General features: G+C 39.4%; 1 protein-coding gene across 1 annotated transcript in view; it reads left to right on the top strand.

Annotated features, from left to right (window-relative positions):
- TPD52L1 (TPD52 like 1) overlaps window positions 1–22,316 on the top strand; it is a 91,979-nt gene that overhangs the window by 56,931 nt on the left and 12,732 nt on the right. Inside the window, exons 2-4 of the mRNA XM_061131662.1 lie at window positions 2,404–2,519; window positions 10,653–10,801; window positions 19,574–19,675. Coding sequence (XP_060987645.1) covers window positions 2,404–2,519; window positions 10,653–10,801; window positions 19,574–19,675 — 367 coding nt within the window. The remainder of the gene's footprint in view (window positions 1–2,403; window positions 2,520–10,652; window positions 10,802–19,573; window positions 19,676–22,316) is intronic.

The raw sequence follows: 22,316 nt of genomic DNA, 5'->3' as shown, positions 1-22,316 counted from the left end.
CATTTTATTTTTTTAATATAGGTAACAAGTTGTTCCAGTAGGATTTATTGTATGACCTCCCTTTATCCAGAGATATATAAATGCCAGCACTGTCAAAATTCATGTCCTAAATAAAGCTTCCCTATATGTGTGTGCCTGCGTCCTACGCACCCAGAGAACAATGCACGTGTGTTGACCAGATGCTGACGAACTCCATAGGGAACCTCTTTAATTTTTTGCTAATAAGGCATTCTTCTCACATGACAAGTCAGAAGTCCCTCGACAATCTGTGGCACAAGGGTGTCACCAAGAACCCAGGCACTTCCTACATCCCTTACCAAAAGTCTGTGTGGTCATGATGTTTCCTCACTGCTGCAGCTGTTCTAGGCTCCATACATGTATATTTCCATTACCAAAGTGGAAAAGAGTTTTATTTAATACCTCTTATCTCAAGGTTTGTTTGTAGTGATGCTTCCTATGGAGGTGATGAAATTCCAGTTGAGCTATTTCAAATCCTAAAAGATGATGCTGTGAAAGTGCTGCACTCAATATGCCAGCAAATCTGAAAAACTCAGCAGTGGCCACAGGACTGGAAAAGATCAGTTTTCATTCCAATCCCAAAGAAAAGCAATGCCAAAGAATGTTCAAACAACTGCACAATTGCACTCATCTCACACGCTAGCAAAGTAATGCTCAAAATTCTCTGAGCCAGGCTTCAACAGTACATGAACCGTGAACGTCCAGATGTTCAAACTGGATTTAGAAAAGGCAGAGGAACCAGAGATCAAATTGCCAACATCCGTCAGATCACTGAAAAAGCATAAGAGTTCCAGTAAAACATCTACTTCTCCATTATTGACTACTCCAAAGTCTTTGACTGTGTGAATCACAATAAACTGTGCAAAATTCTGAAAGAGATGGGAATACCAGACCACCTTACCTGCCTCCTGAGAAATCTGTATGCAGATCAAGAAGCAACAGTTAGAACAAGACATGGAACAACAGACTGGTTCCAAATTGGGAAAGGAGTATGTCAAGGCTATATATTGTCACTCTACTTATTTAACTTATATGCAGAGTACATCCTGTGAAATGCCAGGCTGGATAAAGCAGAAGCTGGAATCAAGATTGCTAGGAGAAATATCAATAACCTCAGATATGCAGATGATACCACCCTTATGGCAGAAAGTGAAGAAGAACTAAAGAGCCTGTTAATGAAATTGAAAGAGAAGAGTGAAAAGTTGGCTTAAAACTCAACATTCAGAAAACTAAGATTATGACATCCGGTCCCATCACTTCATGGCAAATAGATGGGGAAACAATGAAAACAGTGAGAGACTTTATTTCTTTGGGCTCCAAAATCATTGCAGAAAGTGACTACAGTCGTGAAATTAAAAGATGCTTGCTCCTTGGAAGAAAAGCTATGACCAACATATATAGCATATTAAAAAGCAGAGACATTACTTTGCCAACAAAGGTCCATCTAGTCAATGGTTTTCCCAGTAGTCATGTATGGATGTGAGAGTTGGACTATAAAGAAAGCTGAGCACTGAAGAATTGATGTTTTTGAACTGTGGTGTTGGAGAAGACTCTTGAGAGTCGCTTGAACTGCAAGGAGATCCAACCAGTCCATCCTAAAGGAGATCAGTCCTGGGTGTTCATTGGAAGGACTGATGTTGAAGCTGAAACTCCAGTACTTTGGCCACCTGATGGGAAGAACTGCCTCATTGGAAAAGACCCTGATGCTGGGAAAAATTGAAGGCAGAAGGAGAAGGTGACGACAGAAGGTGAGATGGTTGGATGGCATCTCCGACTAGATAGACAAGAGTTTGAGTAAGCTCCGGGAGTTGGTGATGGACAGGGGAGCCTGGCGTGCTGAAGTCCACGGGGTCACAAAGAGTCGGACATGACTGAGTGACTGAACTGAACTGAACTGATCTCAAGGTTTTTTTGGACCACCTCAGGATGTCGTGAATTCTCGGGGGAGGCTTTATTGGTCTGTCTATTCTGTGCTGAGGGTCAAGGCAGGTGATCTGCCTTTCTCTCCTGTGGGGAGAAAGGGTATTTATTTCCAGTTCACCTTACTCTCAGAGTGTAGCCCTGTGGGGAGGTAGATTTATGGAGGGGGTCTCTTCATAAAATCCTATCCCTGAATAGTCCTGGGCTTTGTCCTCAGTCCTCTGCATCCCATGGGACAGTGAAAACCGAGGCTGGGATTCATCTTGGTGGCAACTTTGGGGGATTCTTAGTATTCTTCACTTTCTTGGCAGCTTATTACACATTTAGAATGATTTTCTTCTGGAATTTTTAGTTGTTTTTCAGAGAGAGAATCGATCAGAGTATCTGGTCCTTCAGACTGTGGAACTAGAATTTGGCTAAATCCATTCTTTAAATGACAGTATATTTTACCAATCTTGCCTAAAGGTTTGCTGGAGACCGAACCACTGCAAGGAAGAGATGAAGACGCAATAGCCAGTGCTGACTCCCCTAGCATGCTCTCCGAGGAAGAAAAAGAAGAGTTAAAGGCAGAACTAGTTCAGGTATGTATGCTTAGTGATCTTCTTGTTGCTATGCGTATCTCCGGATTCTCAGAATTCTTGTTAGTCTGATGTTGGGTTGGCCAAAAAGTTTGTTTGAGTTTTTCCTTAAGGTCTTATGAAATGGAGGTCCATTTATATGGACGAATATATTGGAATATTTATATGGTCCAATAAAAGGTCCATATTATAGTTATGTTGTCTTTCATTTAATAAAATTGACTAGGTGATGAATTGTAAGGTGATTCATTTTTCTACGGTATTTTTTAATGCTAATGATCCATTACCCATTGATGACCATAGGAAAACAAATGGTCATGATGCTCAAGCAATAATAAATAGTTGTAAACATGCACCTCTTACTTAGTATCACAATGCTTAAACCTGATGGAATTCCTTCAAGACCTCAACTTAGGTGCCAGCTACCTTTTAAGAGCAGTTATTGTTTTTGGTCAGCAGCTTAGCTCAACAACTACTTGGAAATGATTTATTTTTATAATGACAAGTCAGTCATGGAAGCAACTGACTTTATTAAATTGATGTGCTCTTTTTCAGAAGAATAAAGCTCTGGGGGTGGAGAGGGAACTATGATGACTTTAGGCTTCGTTAGATCTTGTGTAGTTGCTCTGAGCATCTGGTCCCAATTTCGGGGAGGCTGCCTGGCTTGTCGCGACGACAACTCTTAGTTCAAGCCATTTGTCTGTAGCACCCACTAGCCCCTCAACACTTTGCTAAGGAGCGTTTACATTGTAGGAGGAAAGCGCAGAAGAAGGGGAGCTTCTTAAGTAGAAGCAGCAATAGGGCAAAAGGGAAGGGGCCAGTCTTCCTCCCCGTTTTGAATATCTGGCTCAGAGGACAGGAAGTCCCCAGTCCAGAGGGAAGCAGGGCTCCGCCTTCCTGCTTGGGCCTCTTCTGCTGCTTTAAATTAAGCTTCACCTTACCCTCACCCCACTTCATTCATCCCAGACTCTCCAAGCTCTAAGGTTCTGATGGTGAGTGTTCATGATAGCTCTTAATAACACTGAAGACATTTCAGGTTCCTTCACAAGACACACCCTAAAATAACTTCATGCTCAAATAAAAGAGCAGCTTGTTCTTCTAGTGCAGCAAAGATTATTTTAGTAGGGACAGTGCCTCAGATCGAATGACCTACTTCTTTAGCTGGGTCTGTCTGTGGCCACTGATCCAGAACCACCGTGTTGACTTCAGATTGGCCACACCTGTCAGAGTTCGTGGACCAGTCAGCCTTGACAGAGAACGTCCTAGCTCCACTTTTTCTTAAGGCCTGGAATCCTGGATCATGACTTGTTTGTGTCAGTTTTGCTGTCCAAGAGTTATATTCTACAGACTGGTGTTAGCTAACTGACTCTAAGCTAAAATTTAACTCTTTCACTGCTGCTGTCCAAGTTTAGGTTCATACACAACCTCTGTAACAGACCAAGTTTTATAAAATGACTTGATTTTTCGTTCGGCAATTACTGGTAGATAGATAGGTCGATAGATAGATGGATAGATATACACATCTATGTTTTTGTGTGCCTGCATTCTCTATTTTCTAAACTTTCAACAATGATCGTGTATTCCTTTGATAATCGAGACACAGTAAGCCTTGGTTCTCAATGGTTGCCCCCGTGAATATAAAAAACCAGTGTTTTCACACATTTTTGTCTCATTTGACCACATTAACGATCTTCCAGTGTGTCTCACTCCTAAGACTTTTTGAGCCTGACTTCTGAAGGTAACATCAGACTCCCTGTTACTTGATCATGTTATCAGGATTGGTGTTTTCATCCCTTAGGATGCACTAGCCTCCATGCCTCCTGTCTCTCATTTCTGGATTCCTCCGGGATGAAGAAGCACTGCATCTTCCTCAAGGCGGCAGTGTGACTTCTGGGACATTGGGCACAGCTCTGCCTCATGCGCAGCAAAAAGCAAAAGAAGTTATCTGCTGTTTTTCCTTTTCACATTCCCACTTCTTCTCCCTCCACCTCAGGCCACCAATGCTTTATGCTCACTCTTTTCTTAAACCCGCTTTCTCTGCCCTTATACAGTGCCTGCTCTTCACACACACATGCACAGATTAGGTTCTTTCAGACCACGCGTGCATTCAGAGGACCTCGGATGCTAGGGTTTAATTGTATCAAGGACATCTCAGTGGTCCCACGGCTGGCCCTATGAAGAACTGAGACGTCTTGTAAGTAGCTCAGCTTATCTACCTCATTCTCCACAGATATTCTTCCAGGACCCCTGTTCACAAGCAGCTCCTCTCTGTTTGAGGGAAGATCCTACTGGGTCTGTTAGCCACGTGGGTGGACCCCTCACAGGTCAGCCTGTTACATTGCTTTTGAGTCAGGCAATCAGTTGTGGCCATGATCCAAGGCAAGAGCTTTGTGTAGGAGGACGTCTTATGTCTGACTGCTTTGCTTAAAGGGGTTGCAGGGTGCGCCCAGTCTCCCGCTCGGTACACTCCTCCCTCAGATTCTCCTACTGTCTGCTAGTTGTGCTGGATCCACCCTGCTCTGCTTTTACCTTACGCTGTTTTGTAGTCCATATTCCCAGGAGGACGCCTTGAGACTTCAGGGTGAATCTGTAAGGGCATTCACTCACACAACCAGCATATTGTTCTGCTTACCACGTGCTGGCTGCAGGAAGACCTGTCCTTGAGGAGAGAGACATAAGCAAATACTGTCCAAGAGGCTACTACGCCTTAGACGGAAGTCTGCATTTTAAAAGAGGAATCTGTTCAGTCCTGAGTTTGTTATTGTGGTCATGCAATACGCGTGTTTTTAAAAGTTCCTTCAGCTTTCCTCTGCTGCTGCTAGGTGCTTGGTCCTTCTGAGGAGGCTAAGGCCAATTTCATCCGGCAACTAGCACTGTGCCTGGCAGCCCCCTCCTAACTAACTCGCCTGCACCCTGGCCTCCTCCTTGGAGCTTGCCTGCATCCACTCGGCCCTCATTCTGCACGACAATGAGGTGACGGTCTGGAGGATAAGATCAATGCCCTCATTACAGCAGCTGGTGTACATGTGTTCGCTGATTCATGTCAATGTATGGCAAAAACCACTACAATATTGTAAAGTAATTAGCCTCCAATTAAAATAAATTAATTAAAAGGAAAAAAAAAAGCAGCTGGTGTAAATGTTGAGCCTCTCTGGCCAGGCTTGTTTGCAAAGGCGTTGGCCAGTGTCAACATCGGGAGCCTCCTCTGGGGCTGGCGGACCTGCCCCAGCCACCACTGCTGCCCCAGCTGAGGAGAAGAAAGTAGAAGCAAAGACAGTAGAATCTGAAGAGTCTGATGATGATGTGGGCTCTGGTCTTTTTTCACTAAACCTCTTTAGTAACACATTCAATAAAAAGCCGAGCTCTAAAAAAAGAAAAAAGTTCCTTCAATGCAACACCAACATCACTTCTGACCTGATGCAGAGGTTTGTGTATACACAGAAGGTGCGCAATTAAGATTCCTAGTGAACTTGACTCATAGCACCAACAAATATGTGTATTTGTAAATTCCAGAAGTAGAATATAGGTTTTGTTTTTTTTTTAAACAAATCGTGTCCATATATAAAGAAATGCTATTTGTTTTAAGTATTTGTTCTCAATCCTCTTACCAGCTGCTCCTAACATCTTTTCTGAGGTCTTTACACATCTATTCTGTGGGATTTTTTTTTTTCCAACTCTCTTTTTAAATAAATTTGCTCATTAGTTCTGTGCTACTGACATCCCATTCCCACTTTCATTTCGCTAAGCTGCATTTGATGCTCAGTATTCTATAATGTGGCTTGGTTTTTGAAAAGGATGAAGTGTTGGCATTATCACTGTAAATTTATGATTATATAATAATCAAGTACTGCCAATGTCTCCTAGATAAAATGACTCAAGAAAAATAGGCATTAATAGGAGTAGGAAAATTACCGGACAGCATTACTAAGTTGACAAGCCTCTTTGGGCTGTTCCATCTTGGCGTGTGGTTTCCCAAGGAAAGCACACAGTGCCCTCAAGCCACCTGTCTCAGGCTGACAAGTAAGTGTCCTGGGCTCTTCCTTCCTCTCCCAGTTTTTTTCCTTCAAGACTTTATTTCTTTCTGGACTGAACTGGTGAACAACTAAAGCCTTCATAACCAATAGTGTCTTATTGTAGCACCCCTCTGTGTTAATCGGGGTTCTCCAGAGAAGTAGAACCAATAGGATGTATATAGAAAGAGGTTTATTCTAAGGAATCAGCTAATGTGATTCTGGGGGCTGGCAGCTCCCAAGATCTACAGTCAGCAAGCTGGACACCTAGGGGAGTCTCAGTCTAAAGGTCTGGGAAGAGCTGATGTTTTAGTTTGAAGCTGAAGGCAAGAAAAAACAAAAAAGTCAAACAACAACAAGACAAAACAATGTCCCAGATCAAAAACAGTCAGGCAGATAGAATTCCCTTTTACTCAAGGGAGGGTTAGCTGTTTTATTTAAGTCATCAACTGATTGGGTGAGGCCCACCAACTTTGGGAGAGCACTCTGCTTTACTCAGTCTATCAGTTTAAATGTTAATCGCATGCATGATCACCCTCAAAGACACAGCCAGAATAATGTTTGACCAAATGTCTTGGTAACCCATGGCCTGTCATACTCTCCCGGGTATTATCTGCATTTTAATTTTAATTCTTCCTTACTCTTGGCCAGGGCAGGAGAAGAAGCATGACTCAAAGCAGAATGAACAAGAGACCAAAGGCTCTTACTCCTAAACATCATACTGATAATTAATAGTTTAGAAAGCTATTTCTTTCTCTGTATTTGCGACATATTTCATGTAATATAGCAGAATAAATAGAAAAGTAAATCTTCAGTCTTCTAACATAAATTTTATTTTGAAGCTAACTCATTAGTTCATTTGTATTTTTGCATTTTTATTGTAATAAATTGATATAAAATTAACTATTTTAAATTGAATCATTCAATGGCATTTAGTGCTCTTATAATGTTGTATAACACCACTTCTGTCCAGTTCCAGAACATTTTCATCATCTCAGAAAGGAATCCCTTACCTGCTAAGCAACTGCTTCCCATTTACCCTTCTTTTCTGTAGCCATGAGCCAGCATTCTGTCTCTGGATTCAGCTATTCTGGGTATTTCATATAAATGGAATCATATAATATGTGACCTTCTGTGTCTGATTCCTTTCATTTAGCCAAATGTTTTTGAGGTTCATGTGTGTTGTAGCTTATATCAGTACTTCATCTATTTTTGTGACTAAATAATATTCCATTTTATATATATACTACAATTTATTTATCCATTCATCCTTTGATGAATATTTGGGTTGTTTTCATCTTTTGGCTATTGGGAATAGTTCTGTTATGAACATGTATATGCATGTATTTATTTGAGTACCTGTTCTCAATTCTTTGGGGAATGTAGTAGAAATAGGAATGCTGGGTCATATGGTAATTCCACCTTTAACTTTTTGAGAAACTGCTGGGCTATTTTCCATAGTGGCTGAACCATTTTTATTTCCACCAGCAATGTACAAGGGTTTCAACTTCTCCACATCCTCTCCAACACTTAAATTCCTATTCATTCATATTTAAATAACCAAGTTTAAATATCTAATCTTGTACATAAATATTTATCCTACAAGGAGATCTCCTAGGGGGATCAAGAAACCAAAGAACCAGACTATTAGTTTCTAATGAAGACATGATTAATTTAAAACTAATGGGGAAAGGATATCTTAAATACTTTAATTAATGATTTACCTGCACTCCAGCTCATTCCAAAATGAATTTGATATGGCTTACAGGGATACTTACAATGTAGAATTTCTATACTACCTGCATCAGAGTATCTGGGGGTGCTTGTTAAATAATATATATAGACAGGCCTCACCAAATTTGAGACATCAGAATCTCAGGGCCTTAAAAGGGGCCTCCTTCTGGAATCTGCATTTTAAGTATGCTCTCTGAGTGACATTAATATAAACTGAAATTGAGAACCACTGATGTAAGTAGGTCAAAAATTCTCATTAGTCCAATAAGGGATTGAATATCACCAGGATCATCATTTAAAGTATTTGTGATTAAAGGACTTTCTGCTGTGTCAGGACTCTGCTCTGCAGAAAGAGATGAGATTGACCATTCTCAGTCTTGCATGGTAATGCAATTTAAGAATTATCTTTTTATTTTACCTTTTGGGATTTTCTTAATAGCTATTTTGGCATATATTATATTTAGATCACTGATATATAAATGAAAGCATTAAGAAGTGTGTCTTACATTTTTTTGAAATAGTGAGACTTTCATTATGGTACCTGACGTTAGTCTGCATAGAGTAACTGAGTTCATGTTTCCATCATTAGAAGTCTTTTCTCTACAAATACCTTTTAACATATGCTTCAATTTTTAAATGATTAGATGTGGGATTTTAATATTTAATATTTAATATTAGGATGATATTTGATTAATTGGTCACTTCAATATTTCTATCACTTTTTTGCGATCATGGATTTCATTAGAAATCTTATGAATCCTTTACCCATTCTTCCCAACTCCCCAAAACTAATGAATATCCTACTGTCCCCTATAATTCTGAATAAATTTCTGAGGTTCTATAGATAAAAGGATGAGAATACCAAGATGTTTAAACCTCTCTCTTCTTCTCTACATCTTTAATTTTTCTCTGCAAGTTAAAAAATTCTCATTACTCTTGTTACACATTGGAAAAAGCAGTAATACCTAATGTATCTACAAAACCAGATTCCCAGTCATTTCAGTCACTCAAACATATTATTTATTCAAAAGAAAGAAGAAAAAAATCTTTCTATACTGAATAAAAAGCTGGCCTGAAGTCCAAGTATTTTCTATGGTAAGAGAGCTAGAGATACAACCTTGAGAAATCTTAGGCAGCAGACTAAATGCAGGTGAGCACATTGACTAAGATGAAAATATGTAATATAACATGAAAGCAAAAGGATAGAAGGATCGGATTTTTAAATGATAGTGTGTTCTCATTTAATGGAGAGACTAAAAACACAGTCCCCCTTGGTCGCCCCTGAATATGCTCCTTTTGGAGTAATGAGTATATATCTGCGTACTGAAGACACTTGCTTGTCAAGAAGAGACAGTGTGGAGACTTCTCTAGTGGTCCAGACTCTGTGCTTCCAACACCAGGGGTATGAGCTTGATCTGTGGTTGGAGAACTAAGATCCCATATGGCACTTGGCAGGGCCAAAAAAGAAAAAAACATAGGATGCTACTAATTATAACATGTTAGGGAAGGTGGAATTCATTTTAGAAAGACTTCAAAAAGATTTCCATGAACATACAAAAATGTTTCACAACTGTAAAAAAAATGGATAATGTTAGATTACTAGGACATTTTGCTGACATTAAAAGCTCCAAGATATTGTTCTTTTCTACTAGAATATTTCAGGTAGTTGATTCAGTATTTCTGCCTGTTTTGTTTGAGTGATTTTTTGTGAATACAAGGGTTTACAACCCTATTTTTGCAAAAGTAGATGCCATTGTTGAGATGTTTTTCTAGCAGCTATGTCTCTGGTGACCCAGGGAACACATTTGCAAGATGATTGACAGGGTTAGTGATGCTGTTTGTGGTCAGGAGTAGAGTGACGCTTGGAATGTAAATGAGACTTAGATGCTCCATTTTTTTTAAAAAAAGTAAGTGTTAAAGTGCCAGCTTGGCAAAACCTCAATGTATGCTTAGGTGTGGATGGCAAAAAAAAAATAACACTGACTAATGGCACTTGAAAAGAAGTTATTAGGTATAGACTACAAAATCAATTTCCTGTTCAGAAATTACATCTATGTATAATTTTAGAAAAACATTTGGATGATTGAAAACCAAAAACTCTAAGCAGTGTCTATTTCCTAGTAGATTACACATGGTTTTTATTGCCTTTGTATTTTGCTGTATGAGTGAATTTTTTACAAGGAGTAGTGTTTACATTTAGAATCATTCAAACTAAAAAATGTTCTTTCATAGAAAATATTAGACTTCTCTACAGGATGTGTTTGCTAAGGCCTTGCATGGGGCTGTGTGAACAAGAGGGTGCCCAGGGTGCTTTGGATCACTGAGAGCGTCTGCCCGTGTATGTTTCACCTGGTCTGACGTTTTCCCCCATCATTTTCCTTCCTGCTTGTAGCTGGAAGACGAAATTACAACCTTACGACAAGTTTTATCAGCAAAAGAAAGGCATCTTGTGGAGATAAAACAAAAACTCGGCATGAACCTGATGAATGAATTAAAACAGAACTTTAGCAGAAGCTGGCATGATGTGCAGACAACTACTGCGTAAGTATATTTTTTTTCTTAAAAAGAAATCACTCAGCCTGCTGTCTTGCCTCTTCTATATTTTTTTTTCCTTCAAGGCTTATTTTGTACTGGTGTCCAGGGAAAATATTTTCTCTAGAAGTAAAATATATAGAAATATGGATGGTCTTTAATATGTTGCATGATACAGGCTCTACAAAGTAGCTTCATGAAATAAAACTTTGTTCACCAAAGCTCTGTTTTTACTCAGACTACTTTTATGGAGTTGTACAGTTTTAAATTCTTTTTCTTCAATATATATATGTATTTTAACATTTGTTAAGTATATACTTTAGGCTTATATTTTTCCATAAAATTCTAAATCCTTTGAATACTTGGCACTCACTACATATTTTGAATTTCTATCAAAAATGATTGACAGTTTTAAAAACTTGTTGACCATTAACGTAAAGAGAAAAAACTGTATATTTCATATTTTGGGGATGTGCTTTTTATCCCTGTTACTCTATAGAATGTGTATGTATATATTGGCCTCTGCCTCCAGTTCCTGGCACAAAGCTCCCAAAATTCATATAATTTCTTAAGTGATAAGAGCACTAGGAGCATCTTTTGTTCTCATGTTTGCACTTTGACCCTGGTTCCTGACACAGAGTTCCTAAATCCCTTGGGATTTCCAGGGTGACAGCCGTATCCTTGGTTCTGATGAGGTGACTCTTGTTGGACTCCTGGAGGAGAGCCGGTCACCAGAAAGACCAAGCCATGATTAGAAGCTGTCAGTCCTATGCCCCCATTCTCTATGGAGGGAAAAGGACCTGGAAATGGTCTATCATGCCTATGAAGAAACTCCATAAAAATCTCAAAAATACGGCATTTGGAGAGCTTTGGGGTTGCTGAACCCGTGGAAGTGCCAGGCAGGTGGTGACCCAGGAGAGAGCATGAAAAGCATGTGTTCCCATGGGAACATGGGGATGGGTTCCCATCCCCACCTGCCTCTTTCATCGGGCTGTTCAACTGTATCTTTTATCATATAATTTTTATAATAAATCGGTATAACCTAGCAAGTAATCTCTTTTCTTAAGTTCTGTGAGCCACTCTAGCAAATTAATTGAACTTGGGGAGGAGGTTGTGGGAACCTCTGATTTAGAACCCCTTGGACTTCCCTGCTGGCTCAGACAGTGCCTGCCGTGTGGAAGACCCAGATTCAATTCCTGGGTTGGGAAGATCCCCTGGAGAAGGGCATGGCAACCCAGTCCATATTCTTGCCTGGAAGAATTCCATGAACAGTGGAGCCTGGCGGGCTATAGTCCGTGGGGTCGCAAAGAGTGGGACATGACTGAGTGACCAACACTTTGGTCAGGAGCACTGGTGATAATCTGGACTTGTGATTCGCATCTGAAGTGGGGTGAGTGGGGAGCAGTCTTGTGGGACCTAGCCCTTAACCTGTGGGACCTGGTGTGATCTCCAGGTAGCATCAGAATTAAATTGTAGGAGACTCAGCTGGTGTTGCGGAACCACTTGATGTGAGAAACCCCTCCACACAAACACATCTGGTGTCAGAAATGTCATGAGTGTGCTGGTAAGTGTGAGAGTACAAGAGAAACACTGGAGAAGCACATTTTTCTTTCTCAGACCAGCAGAAATGTTTTCAGCTTTGCTATTATCTTCTTGTCTGATATTAGGCAAGGTACAGAATAACTTTGAGTATTCCACAGTCCTGCTTTTATGGGGTTACTTTTTAAAATTACACAAAATAATTAACTATTGTGGTACTTTTCTAATGATTTAAAATATCTTGCTTGCCAGGTGGTCTTGTGCCAAAGGGAAGAAGGTGCCCACAACATAATGTGATTTTTCTTCCTTTTGTGTGTTGTGGAGTGGGGCCTAATGGAGAAACCATAGAGGCTTCCTATCTTTGACCCCAGATTCCACCATCAAGAATTTTTGACCTTGTGTTATGCATTTTCTTCCCTCTTATGACCTTTTGGAACTTAAAGATATTACATTCCTAGTATCTGAGTGGGAAACAGTTTTTCTCTTAGCTGATACTTTTCTCCCAAGCATAGAGGGGCTTCCATGAAATGAGATCATATGAGTACCTATCATAGGCAGTGAGGATTCAATGAGTGCAGAGCAGCATCTGACACTTTGTATGCATGTTTGCTGTTCTAGGAAGCAGGTCTGGTGGGGAGATCTGAGAATTCTGTTTTGGCTTCACAGACTTAGAGCAGGAACCATGGTTGCCAGGGAAGGGGGGAAGAATGGGGAGCAGGGATAGCTATGGAGTTTGGGATGGATAGGTCCACTGCTATATTTTAAATGGATAACCAACAAGGATCTGCTATATAGCACATGGAACTCTGCTCAATGTTATGTGGCAGCCTGGATGGGAGGGGAGTTTGGGGGAGAATGGATACATGTATACAGCTAAATCCCTTTATTGTTCACCTGAAACCATCACAACATTGTTAATCGGCTATACCCCAATACAAGGGCTTCCCTGGTGGCTCAGTCGGTAAAGAATCTGCCAGAAATGCAGGAAACCGCCTCCATTGCAGGAGACCTGGGTTCAGTCCCTGGGTCAGGAAGATCCCCTGGAGAAGGGAATGGCAACCCACTCCAGTATTCTTGCCTGGAAAATCCCATGGACAGAGGTGCCTGCTGGGCAATAGTCCATAGCGTCGCAAAGATTCGGACATGCCTTGGCAACCAAGACAAAATAAAATGTTGAAAGAAGTTCTGTTTGAGCTGTGTTTAGTCTGAGATGCCCAACAGACCAACAAGTTGCCCCAAGGGGGCAACTCAGAGGAAAAGTCAGGGCTAGAGATGGACATGAGAGTTATCCACATATTGATGCACTGAAAGCTATAGGACTAGAATAGATTTCCTCACAGATTAGTTAATAAATACAGATGATTATGGTCTCACTAACCTTTAGGAATGATGTGAACTTTTCTTTGTGAAGAAGAATAAATCTCTTTTTTTAAGAGGGAGGCCTGAATCTATCAGCAACATAATTTCAGATCATTCTGTCCCACCCTTTTTTCTTGACTGCTGAGGGAAGGGAAAAGTCCTATGTTGGGACAGGGGGTAGGGTGTGATCATAGAATCTATTTTTCCCCTGAATATTTTTAATGGTGAAATAAATTATTGTTTATTAAATAATTTGCATCCATTAAAATGCTACTTTTCAAAAAAAATTAGTTACATGGAAAAATGCTAGCTAACATAATATTCAATGAAAACCCATCTCACTTATAAAATATATATATGTAGAAAAAAGACTGAAAGGAAACCTGTATGTTAACTGGGATTAACTGTGGGTGATGGATATGTGTGTAAGATTCATTATTTTTTCCATTCACCCATCTTTCCTTTTTTTCTCTCCCCTGAATATTTAAATTCCTGCTATTAATGTACATCATACTGATTTTAGAACAATATCTATGCATCATGTGGTGAAAATTTTGATGTGAGGGAGTGATGAACTGGGGTAGGGTTAGCTTGGATAGAATTAGATTTCAAAGCATTAAAAAGAATTTTAGCTGTCAAGGCACTACAGGTATTCCAGAGGCAATATTTTGCATACTGATTAAACAGTCATGACCTATTTAGTTTGATTTATAATGAAAAGAAAACCTCTGATATGTTAATGAAAGATTTTGCATATTTTAGTTTGTGGTAGGATTCAAATTGGAATGAAACCAGATGAATAGGAATAACTACACAGCAGATTAAAATTATCTCCTTTATAGAAAGATAACCATACAGTATTAGGTCAAGAGGTCATCTGTGTCCCAGGGCTCGTTGTTGCTGTTGTTTTTGGGGTGCCTTGATTTCAGAGACTCTAAGAACACACACAAAAAGTCCACCTACCCTCTTCTCTCTTCTCTGAAGCTTTATAATGTTTTTAGGCTTTAAGGAGGCACAGAGGAGGTGGGTGGCCTTGGGGTGAAGAGGTGGGGAGACCATTGGAGGTGAAATTGAATCTCTTCTGGAGATAGAAGGAAAAGTAATTTGAAAACCTGATGTCATGGTGGGCTATTCAAACTGAAGTGCTTCATTTTAGTGAATGTTTGGCCTTTGCTAACCCGTAAAATTGCCCCAACAATAAACCCCTCTGAGTTGTATCATAGACCAAATGGTAGTCTACAAAGGGGAGAAGGTCATGGAATGGAATTTCAACTATTCCATCTTTTTGGAAGTTTAATAAACTCACCCTATATAGAAAAGAGTAAAACTCTAACATTCAGCTTTTTAAAAAATGCACAGTGCTTGAAAATTGAAGCTTGGTATATGATTTACTTACTCTTTGATTTTGTGCTTCTAAGACTTCCAGCCCATGTGGTCAGTAAAGATTATATCTTTTTATGAGGAATTGTTGTGGCACCATTAGGTTCAGAAGTGCCAGTGAAGATTAAAGACATAATTTTAAAAGACCACATAGCCCATCTTTCTCATGGTTGTTCATTCTTCGTACTGGCCTCATCATACAAGGTAGAACGTAGGTTCTACTTTTCTAGATTCAAGTGGTAAATCTGCGATTTGGTGTTGTGTTTAGGCAACCTTTGGAAGAGAAGAAGCCTAAATAGTTTTGTGTCTTTGGTGAAGTGCTGCGTATGCAATTGTTAAAGTACTAGTCTCTTTTAAATCCCATAATAGAAAATAGATTTGGGCTATAAAACATCTTCTTGTAAAAAGACTGTTGAATTTAAAATTTTTTCTTCTACCTGCATGTAGAAAAATGCTTTAAGTCAGAACATGTTAGAGGATGACATGCTTTCTCCTTTTGATTGTTAACACTGATTTTCAAATCACTAGGACATGAAGAGAGGAAGAGCCCTTTGTCAGTGTGCTGAACAAACAGCTCACCTGTTCTATGGTTAAAGGTTACCCATTCCTTAAAATGTAAAGATACACACACAGACACACACACACAGACACATATACACACACACACACAGATACAATGGAATATTACTCAACCATGAGAAAAGGAAATCCTGTTGTTTGCAATAATATGGATGGACCTTGAGGGCACTATGCTAAGTGAAGTCAGAGAAGGATAGAATCTGCATGGTGTCACTTATATGTGGAATCTAAAAAAAAGTCAGACTCTTGGAAACAGAGAATGCAAGAGTGGTTTCTGGAGGTGGTGGGTATGGGTGAAATAGGGAGAGGTTGCTAAGAGTACAAACTTTCAGTTATAAGTTGAATAAGGTTTGAGGAGCTAATGTGTAATGACTATGGTTGAAAACACTATTGTATAAATGAAATTTGCTAAGAGAATAGAACTTAATGTTCTCATCAATATATACATGTGCGTGCATGCTTAGTTGCTTAGTCTTGTCCTGCTCTTTGTGACCTCATGGACTGTAGCCCGCCAGGCTCCTCTGTCCATGGAATTTTCTAGGCAAGAATACTAGTGTGGGTTGCCATTTCCTTCTCCAGAAGATCTTCCCGACCCAGGGATGGAACCTGCATCTCTTGCGTCTCCTGCATTGCAGGCAGAGTCTTTACCTTCTAAACCACCAAGGAAGCCCATATGCCCCCAAAGCGGGTGTTTGCTGGAGTTGCTTTAGAGCACGCAAGGACAAATTTCCCTCACTCATTTTAAGGTCGCCATGGCTCTTCTCTAGAAGGGGAAAGTTCACACTGCAAACTCCTGACTTTGCACCTTGTATCTGAAGTCAGGAAATCCAACTGGACTCTTATTTCCTCCCTTTGGCCTCTTGGGGCTCTTGCTCTGGTTGATTTTAGGCACTGGGGATACAGTGATGATGAACAAGATGTGGTCCCCACCCTCAGGAAGTTCAGATAAGTCACAGAGAGGGATTCAAAAACCCTAACTGTAGCACAAAGGAACAATGTTTGGAAAGACCTGTGCAGAGGGGGTTATGGGAACCCTGAGGAGAGGCACACAACACAGACCTCTTAGAGCAAATACTCTTGAGTTTTCCACCTCCCAGGGCACAACTGACAGCAACCTGAGGATATCTTAACATTTTGACTTTTATTTAAGGAAGATGGTTTAGTCTCCTGCTCTGTCAATTATGGAACTCAGCAATGGTGTAATTCACATTTAGCTTAAAATAAGAGATGCTAGTCATCTAAAATGCTAAATACTGCTTCCTTTTAAATTAGAGGATTGTCAGGTCAATCGGAAGGTTAGCATTAAGTTGTTTTTCATTATTTGAATATTATTGAACATATTTTTATGCAGTAGAGTTGAAAAACAGGTTTAAATGTTAGTAGTATGAACTGTGTGGGCTCCCCAGGTGGCGTAGTGGTAAAGAATCCAATCCACCTGCCAGTGTAGGAGACGTAAGAGACGTGGGTTCGATCCCTGGGCCGGGAAGATCCCCTGGAGAAGGAAATGGCAACCCACTGCAGTATTCTTGCCTGGAGAAGCCCAGGGACAGAGGAACCTGGCGGGCTGCAGTCCTTAGGGTCGCCAGAGTTGGACATGACTGAGCGCAGCACGAACTATGTACAGACTTTCGTGGCACGGTGAAGGGTGTAAAGTGCAACTGTGCTGACTTCCTTGGGGGTTATCAGTGGCCTGACAGAAGGACCCTTTCTCAAGATGGAGGCTTCTAGCATCTGGATGGGGATGTATATTACTTATTCAGTTTTAAGATCAAGCCCAATTAGGATGCACCATGAGGTACAGGGTCTGTGCAGTGCGTTAACTCCAGAGGGGCCCTTCTCTTAGGGTGTAATGTATAATGTGTGTCTTTCCCTATTCCCTAGGAAATGTCTGTTTAGTAATGAATGTTTGGTTTGATTTTATCATCTAGATAACACATGATTTTTACACTTCCTAAAAACACAGGCATTGTGTAAATAAATAACATATGGTGCTGATAACATTATAGACTTGTTTCTTCCTGCTAACAAAAAAGAATAATAGAATACCATATTACTAAGGTGATTTCAGTCTCAAGGAAAACCAACAAGGGTGTTTTAAAGCGTTTGCCTAGAGTCTGATAGTATTTAGGGCTGGATGACTTGTGGGAGGTAGAAGGGGTGGAGGGATAAGGGAAGTTCCCACATAATGGATTTCATAGGACATAGTCTTCTTGGAGGTGCATGAAAGTGTTCTAGGCTAAGCAGGGAGCTTTGGGGAACTTACTTGGGAACAGCATATATTGGAATATGATGGTATGCACATTATAATAATTGTTTTTCAGTTGCGATCCCATGGATTGCAGCACACCAAGGTTCCCTGTCCTTCGCTATCCCCCAGAGTTTGCTCGAACTCATGTCCATTGAATCAGAGATGCCATCCAACCATCTCATTTATAATAATTTTTAAAAAATCAGTTCAAATTTTTTGGTTCAGTTGATATATAGTTATATTAAATATAATACACATGCATGCATGCTGAGTTGCTTCAGTTATGTCCAACTCTTTTGTGACCCTAAGAACTGTAGCCCACCAGGCTTCTCTGTCCATGGCATTCTCCAGGCAAGAATACTGGAGTGGGTTGCCACACTCTCCTTCAGGGGGTCTTCCTGAACCAGGGATCGAACCCACGTCTCTTATGTCTCCTGCATTGGCAGGCAGGTTCTTTACCACTGGCGTCACCTGGGAAATCCAATATAATACATACAGCTCTGTGTAAGTCTAAGCAGAGCAGCATAGTGACTTGACTTACATATTCCCTCAGGTTAGGAGCTTTTGTTTTCTGCTTTATTAACTAACGCTTAGAAATTTCCCAGCCCAGTGGACACACCACTGCCTTTCCTGCCACCATGCTCAAAACTTGAAGCCAATCTTTTTGTCTTGTTCCATTTGTCTCTAGTCACGTATTGTCAAGTCTGTCCATTCTCTCTCTATAATCCATCACACCGCTCTGTTCTTACTGCCTTGACTCCCAGTTCAGAGCCACAGAGGAGCTTCTTCTTCAATCACTGATTCCTTCATCTAGTATTTATTCAGTTTCACCTTTTTCCTGCAACCAGATCCTAGGGACACAAAGATGAATGGATTCCCTGCCCTTGGGGAGTCAGCATTGTGGGGACATAGGCTTAGGAACAGATCATTGCAGTACTGTATTCCTAAAACTGTTTTGAAAAATGTCACTGTGTTAGTTTAAGATTGTTCACCCTTCTTATTCCAACCTCTCTCCATATTACAAAATAAGTACTAGTTCTATTTTGCCTTTTTATGGTTCCTTTTACCCACATAAATAGTAAAAGCTTACATTTCTCTTTGAAATATGCATTCTCTAATCTCAGCTTTGATGGCTAGAACTTTTATTGTCTTTTCATAGAGTTAACACATCTCTTTAAGAATAATTTTCTACTATTGGAGCAGTTCCATTATTTGTGATTAAAGATCTGCACCTTCAGATCTAGGCTTACAAATGTGTCTTTTTACTGAATTCAGATTGCATGGTCTGACTTTCCTGGTGATGAGCAGCCATCAATCCATCCTCCCCAACAAACAGAAGCAATTGCTTCTGTGGATCATCTTCCTAAATCTGTTTTGGAAAGGGAGTTTTCAAAAGTTCCTTGGTGGCTCAGATGGTTAAGAATCTGCCTGCAATGTGGGAGACCTGGGTTTGATCCCTGGGTTGGGAAGATCCCCTGGAGGAAGGCATGGCAACCCACTCCAGTATTCTTGCTGGAGAATCCCCATGGACAGAGGAGCCTGGCAGGCTACAGCCCATGGGGTCCCAAAGAGTCGGCCACGACTGAGCGACTAAGTACACAGGAGAGGAGGACTATGAATGTATTATGGGCGGTCTTGATATATAAGCTGTTCTTATTTTTCTGTTTTATTTCTAGCTACAAGAAAACACATGAAACCCTGAGTCATGCGGGGCAGAAGGCAACTGCAGCTTTCAGCAACGTTGGGACGGCCATCAGCAAGAAGTTTGGAGACATGAGGTACCGTGGGAAAGAACCATGCGGAAGAGGCTAGGCCTTGGGCTTTCAGAGACAAGGAGGGGCATTATCCATGACTAGTCTTCCTAAGCATTCTTTTCTTTAATTGAATTAAAATTTTATGTGGCTGATAGTATTGGTGACTGAGATACATCTTTATATTGGGACATTTTCTACCTAAAGGTCGGTTTAGTGGACCTGATCCCAGGGATGCCCTTTCTACTATTTAGTAAAAATGGAAGACAGAGGGTACTGTTAATCACCAGTAATAAGGAGAGATTCCAAAAGAATGCAGCACACACTGAATTTGAATCACTGTAACTTGAACTAAGTTAAAATATGCTTTCAGTGAATATGCTCTGATAAACTATTCTTGGTTACATTTTTGTACACATACAGCTAGTATATATATATTTTTCCTATGCTAAATATATAGATATTTATTCTTTTATTCTAAAAAGAATAAATGGATATATGCACCTGGTAATATTCTTTCTTTACTTTGGCGATATATTGTGAATATGTTAATAAATGTTTATTACATCTTCATTTTCAGTAGATGTATTATCTTCCAGTGCATAGCTGTACCAAAATTTTTAAAACAGTTCCTTTGCACATTTTGGTTATTTTCAGTATTTGTTATATAAAATTAGGGTGCATATCAAGATTTTGAACTGAGAACAATGTAGTATTAACCATTTTAATTTTTTATATTATATTCTAGAAAGTTACCTTACATACAGTTGCTGCTCTCATATTTTTTTGCTTATTTAAATACCTATCATAGTTTATTTTGAATTAGGCTGATATGCTTAGGAGACTTTTCTTTATAAATCAGTGTCATTTTTGTCTCTAAAAATCAAGTTCAATTTTTAAAAACTTCTCAAGTACATTTTATATTTCTTCTTTTTAAAAACTATGTGCATATTATTTTACTGGATTCTTAAATTATTGCTTTCTGTATTACCCTGCAGCTTTGATGCCTAGAGGCAAATATTTATATCTTTGTGTTTAAGTTATTTTTTGACTTCAAAAATTACTGGATTGTGCCCAACATTCATGCATCATCTTAAGAACTTGGCATTCATGAGGCTAGAATTAAGTAAGTACATATGCATGAATCTGAGTACATTGCTTTATCTTCATTTTTGCTAATAAAGCAATAACGAAAAGCAATTAAAATTCTTCAGAGGCAGCGTGTGATGAACTGGTAAGCATTTTGGATTATTAATTAACCCTAACTTTATTAGAATAAAATTTGCAGTCATTTCAATGGCAGGAAAGCATTTATCTAAACTAATTAAATAATTCCTTAAAACAGGAAAGACCTTATCACCAGTTATATCCAAGAAAATATATTTTGTCATGTTTATAGAATTTGTTTTCCACATACTTAGTTGAATCAATGATCACAGTGGCATAATACTGCCAACAGGAACAGTGTTTCTCCAACTGTAGGAGACTTTACAGACACCTCTGAAGCTTGTTAAATGCATATTCCTAGATTCCACCTCTCTCTCTTGAGATTGAACCTCAGTAGGTCTTGGATGGCATCTAGGAATCTGTTTGAAATAAGCTCCCAGGTGATCTGATTTCAACTGGTCAGGTGTTGAGGAAGCCAAGTGTAACTTAGCTTACCTGTACCTGGGTATTCTCAGTTATAAGTGTAGATAAGAGTAACAGTGTCATCAGGTTATTATGCCAGTAGCAGAAGACAGCATGCCATGTATTAAACATTCAATAAATGCTAGTTTTTACCTTTACTAAGGAACTATCTCAGTTACAAAGTGGCCCTTCAGGGCAGAAATTAGGAAGAGTCCCTGAACAGGAGTGCACTGTGTTTCATGAGCTATAAAGAATGAAGACTGTGTTTCACACACATACAGCATGTTGACACACTCATGTTCCTGCATAAACTGGGCATAATATCAAGGTGTGTTGACTGCCTCTCCTGCCGCTTCAATGTGGCCTTGTTTTAGCATAACGGATAATCTGTTTCCCAGGAGTTCCAAACTTTTCATTAATTACTGCTCTGTGTAGAGGACACAACACTTCCATTATAAACTGTCTAAAAATATTGGGAAATGTAGTCTTTATTACTAGAGATTCAACTATGATCCTGTAATATTTTGTAGACCTATATTTTCCGATCTATATTTTTCTCAAGCTAAATATCTTACATCTATATATAAATGAGGATAAGTCCCTGTGAAAACAAATTTTACAAAGGATTATTACCTTTGATTATACTAGAACAAATAATATACGTAAAAGTTGTATTTGAAAATTACTTAAGTTTAATAAAGTAACGATTCTTAAATGAGAACAATTAGTGGGTTTTCAATTTGGGGTTCAAATTAATTTGCCAGTTTATAAAATGATAGTGGGGACATTTAAAAATTTTTTTTTTTTTTTTAATTTTTTTTTATTATTATTATTATTATTTTTTTTTTTTTTATTTTTTTTTTCCAGTGGGTTTTGTCATACATTGATATGAATCAGCCATGGCTCAGGCATTTTACTTTGAACCCCTTTGCAGTTTGAAAGTATTAATATATTATTTTTTATTTTGTTGGTTACATCATAATATCTTTTTGTGTATTCGGGGAACACATTTCTGAATTTGTTCAAAAAAATTGCCAGA

The sequence above is a fragment of the Dama dama genome, chromosome 28 (assembly GCF_033118175.1).
Source record: "Dama dama isolate Ldn47 chromosome 28, ASM3311817v1, whole genome shotgun sequence".
Classification (NCBI taxonomy): domain Eukaryota; kingdom Metazoa; phylum Chordata; class Mammalia; order Artiodactyla; family Cervidae; genus Dama; species Dama dama.
This window is presented reverse-complemented; position numbering and strand designations above follow the sequence as displayed.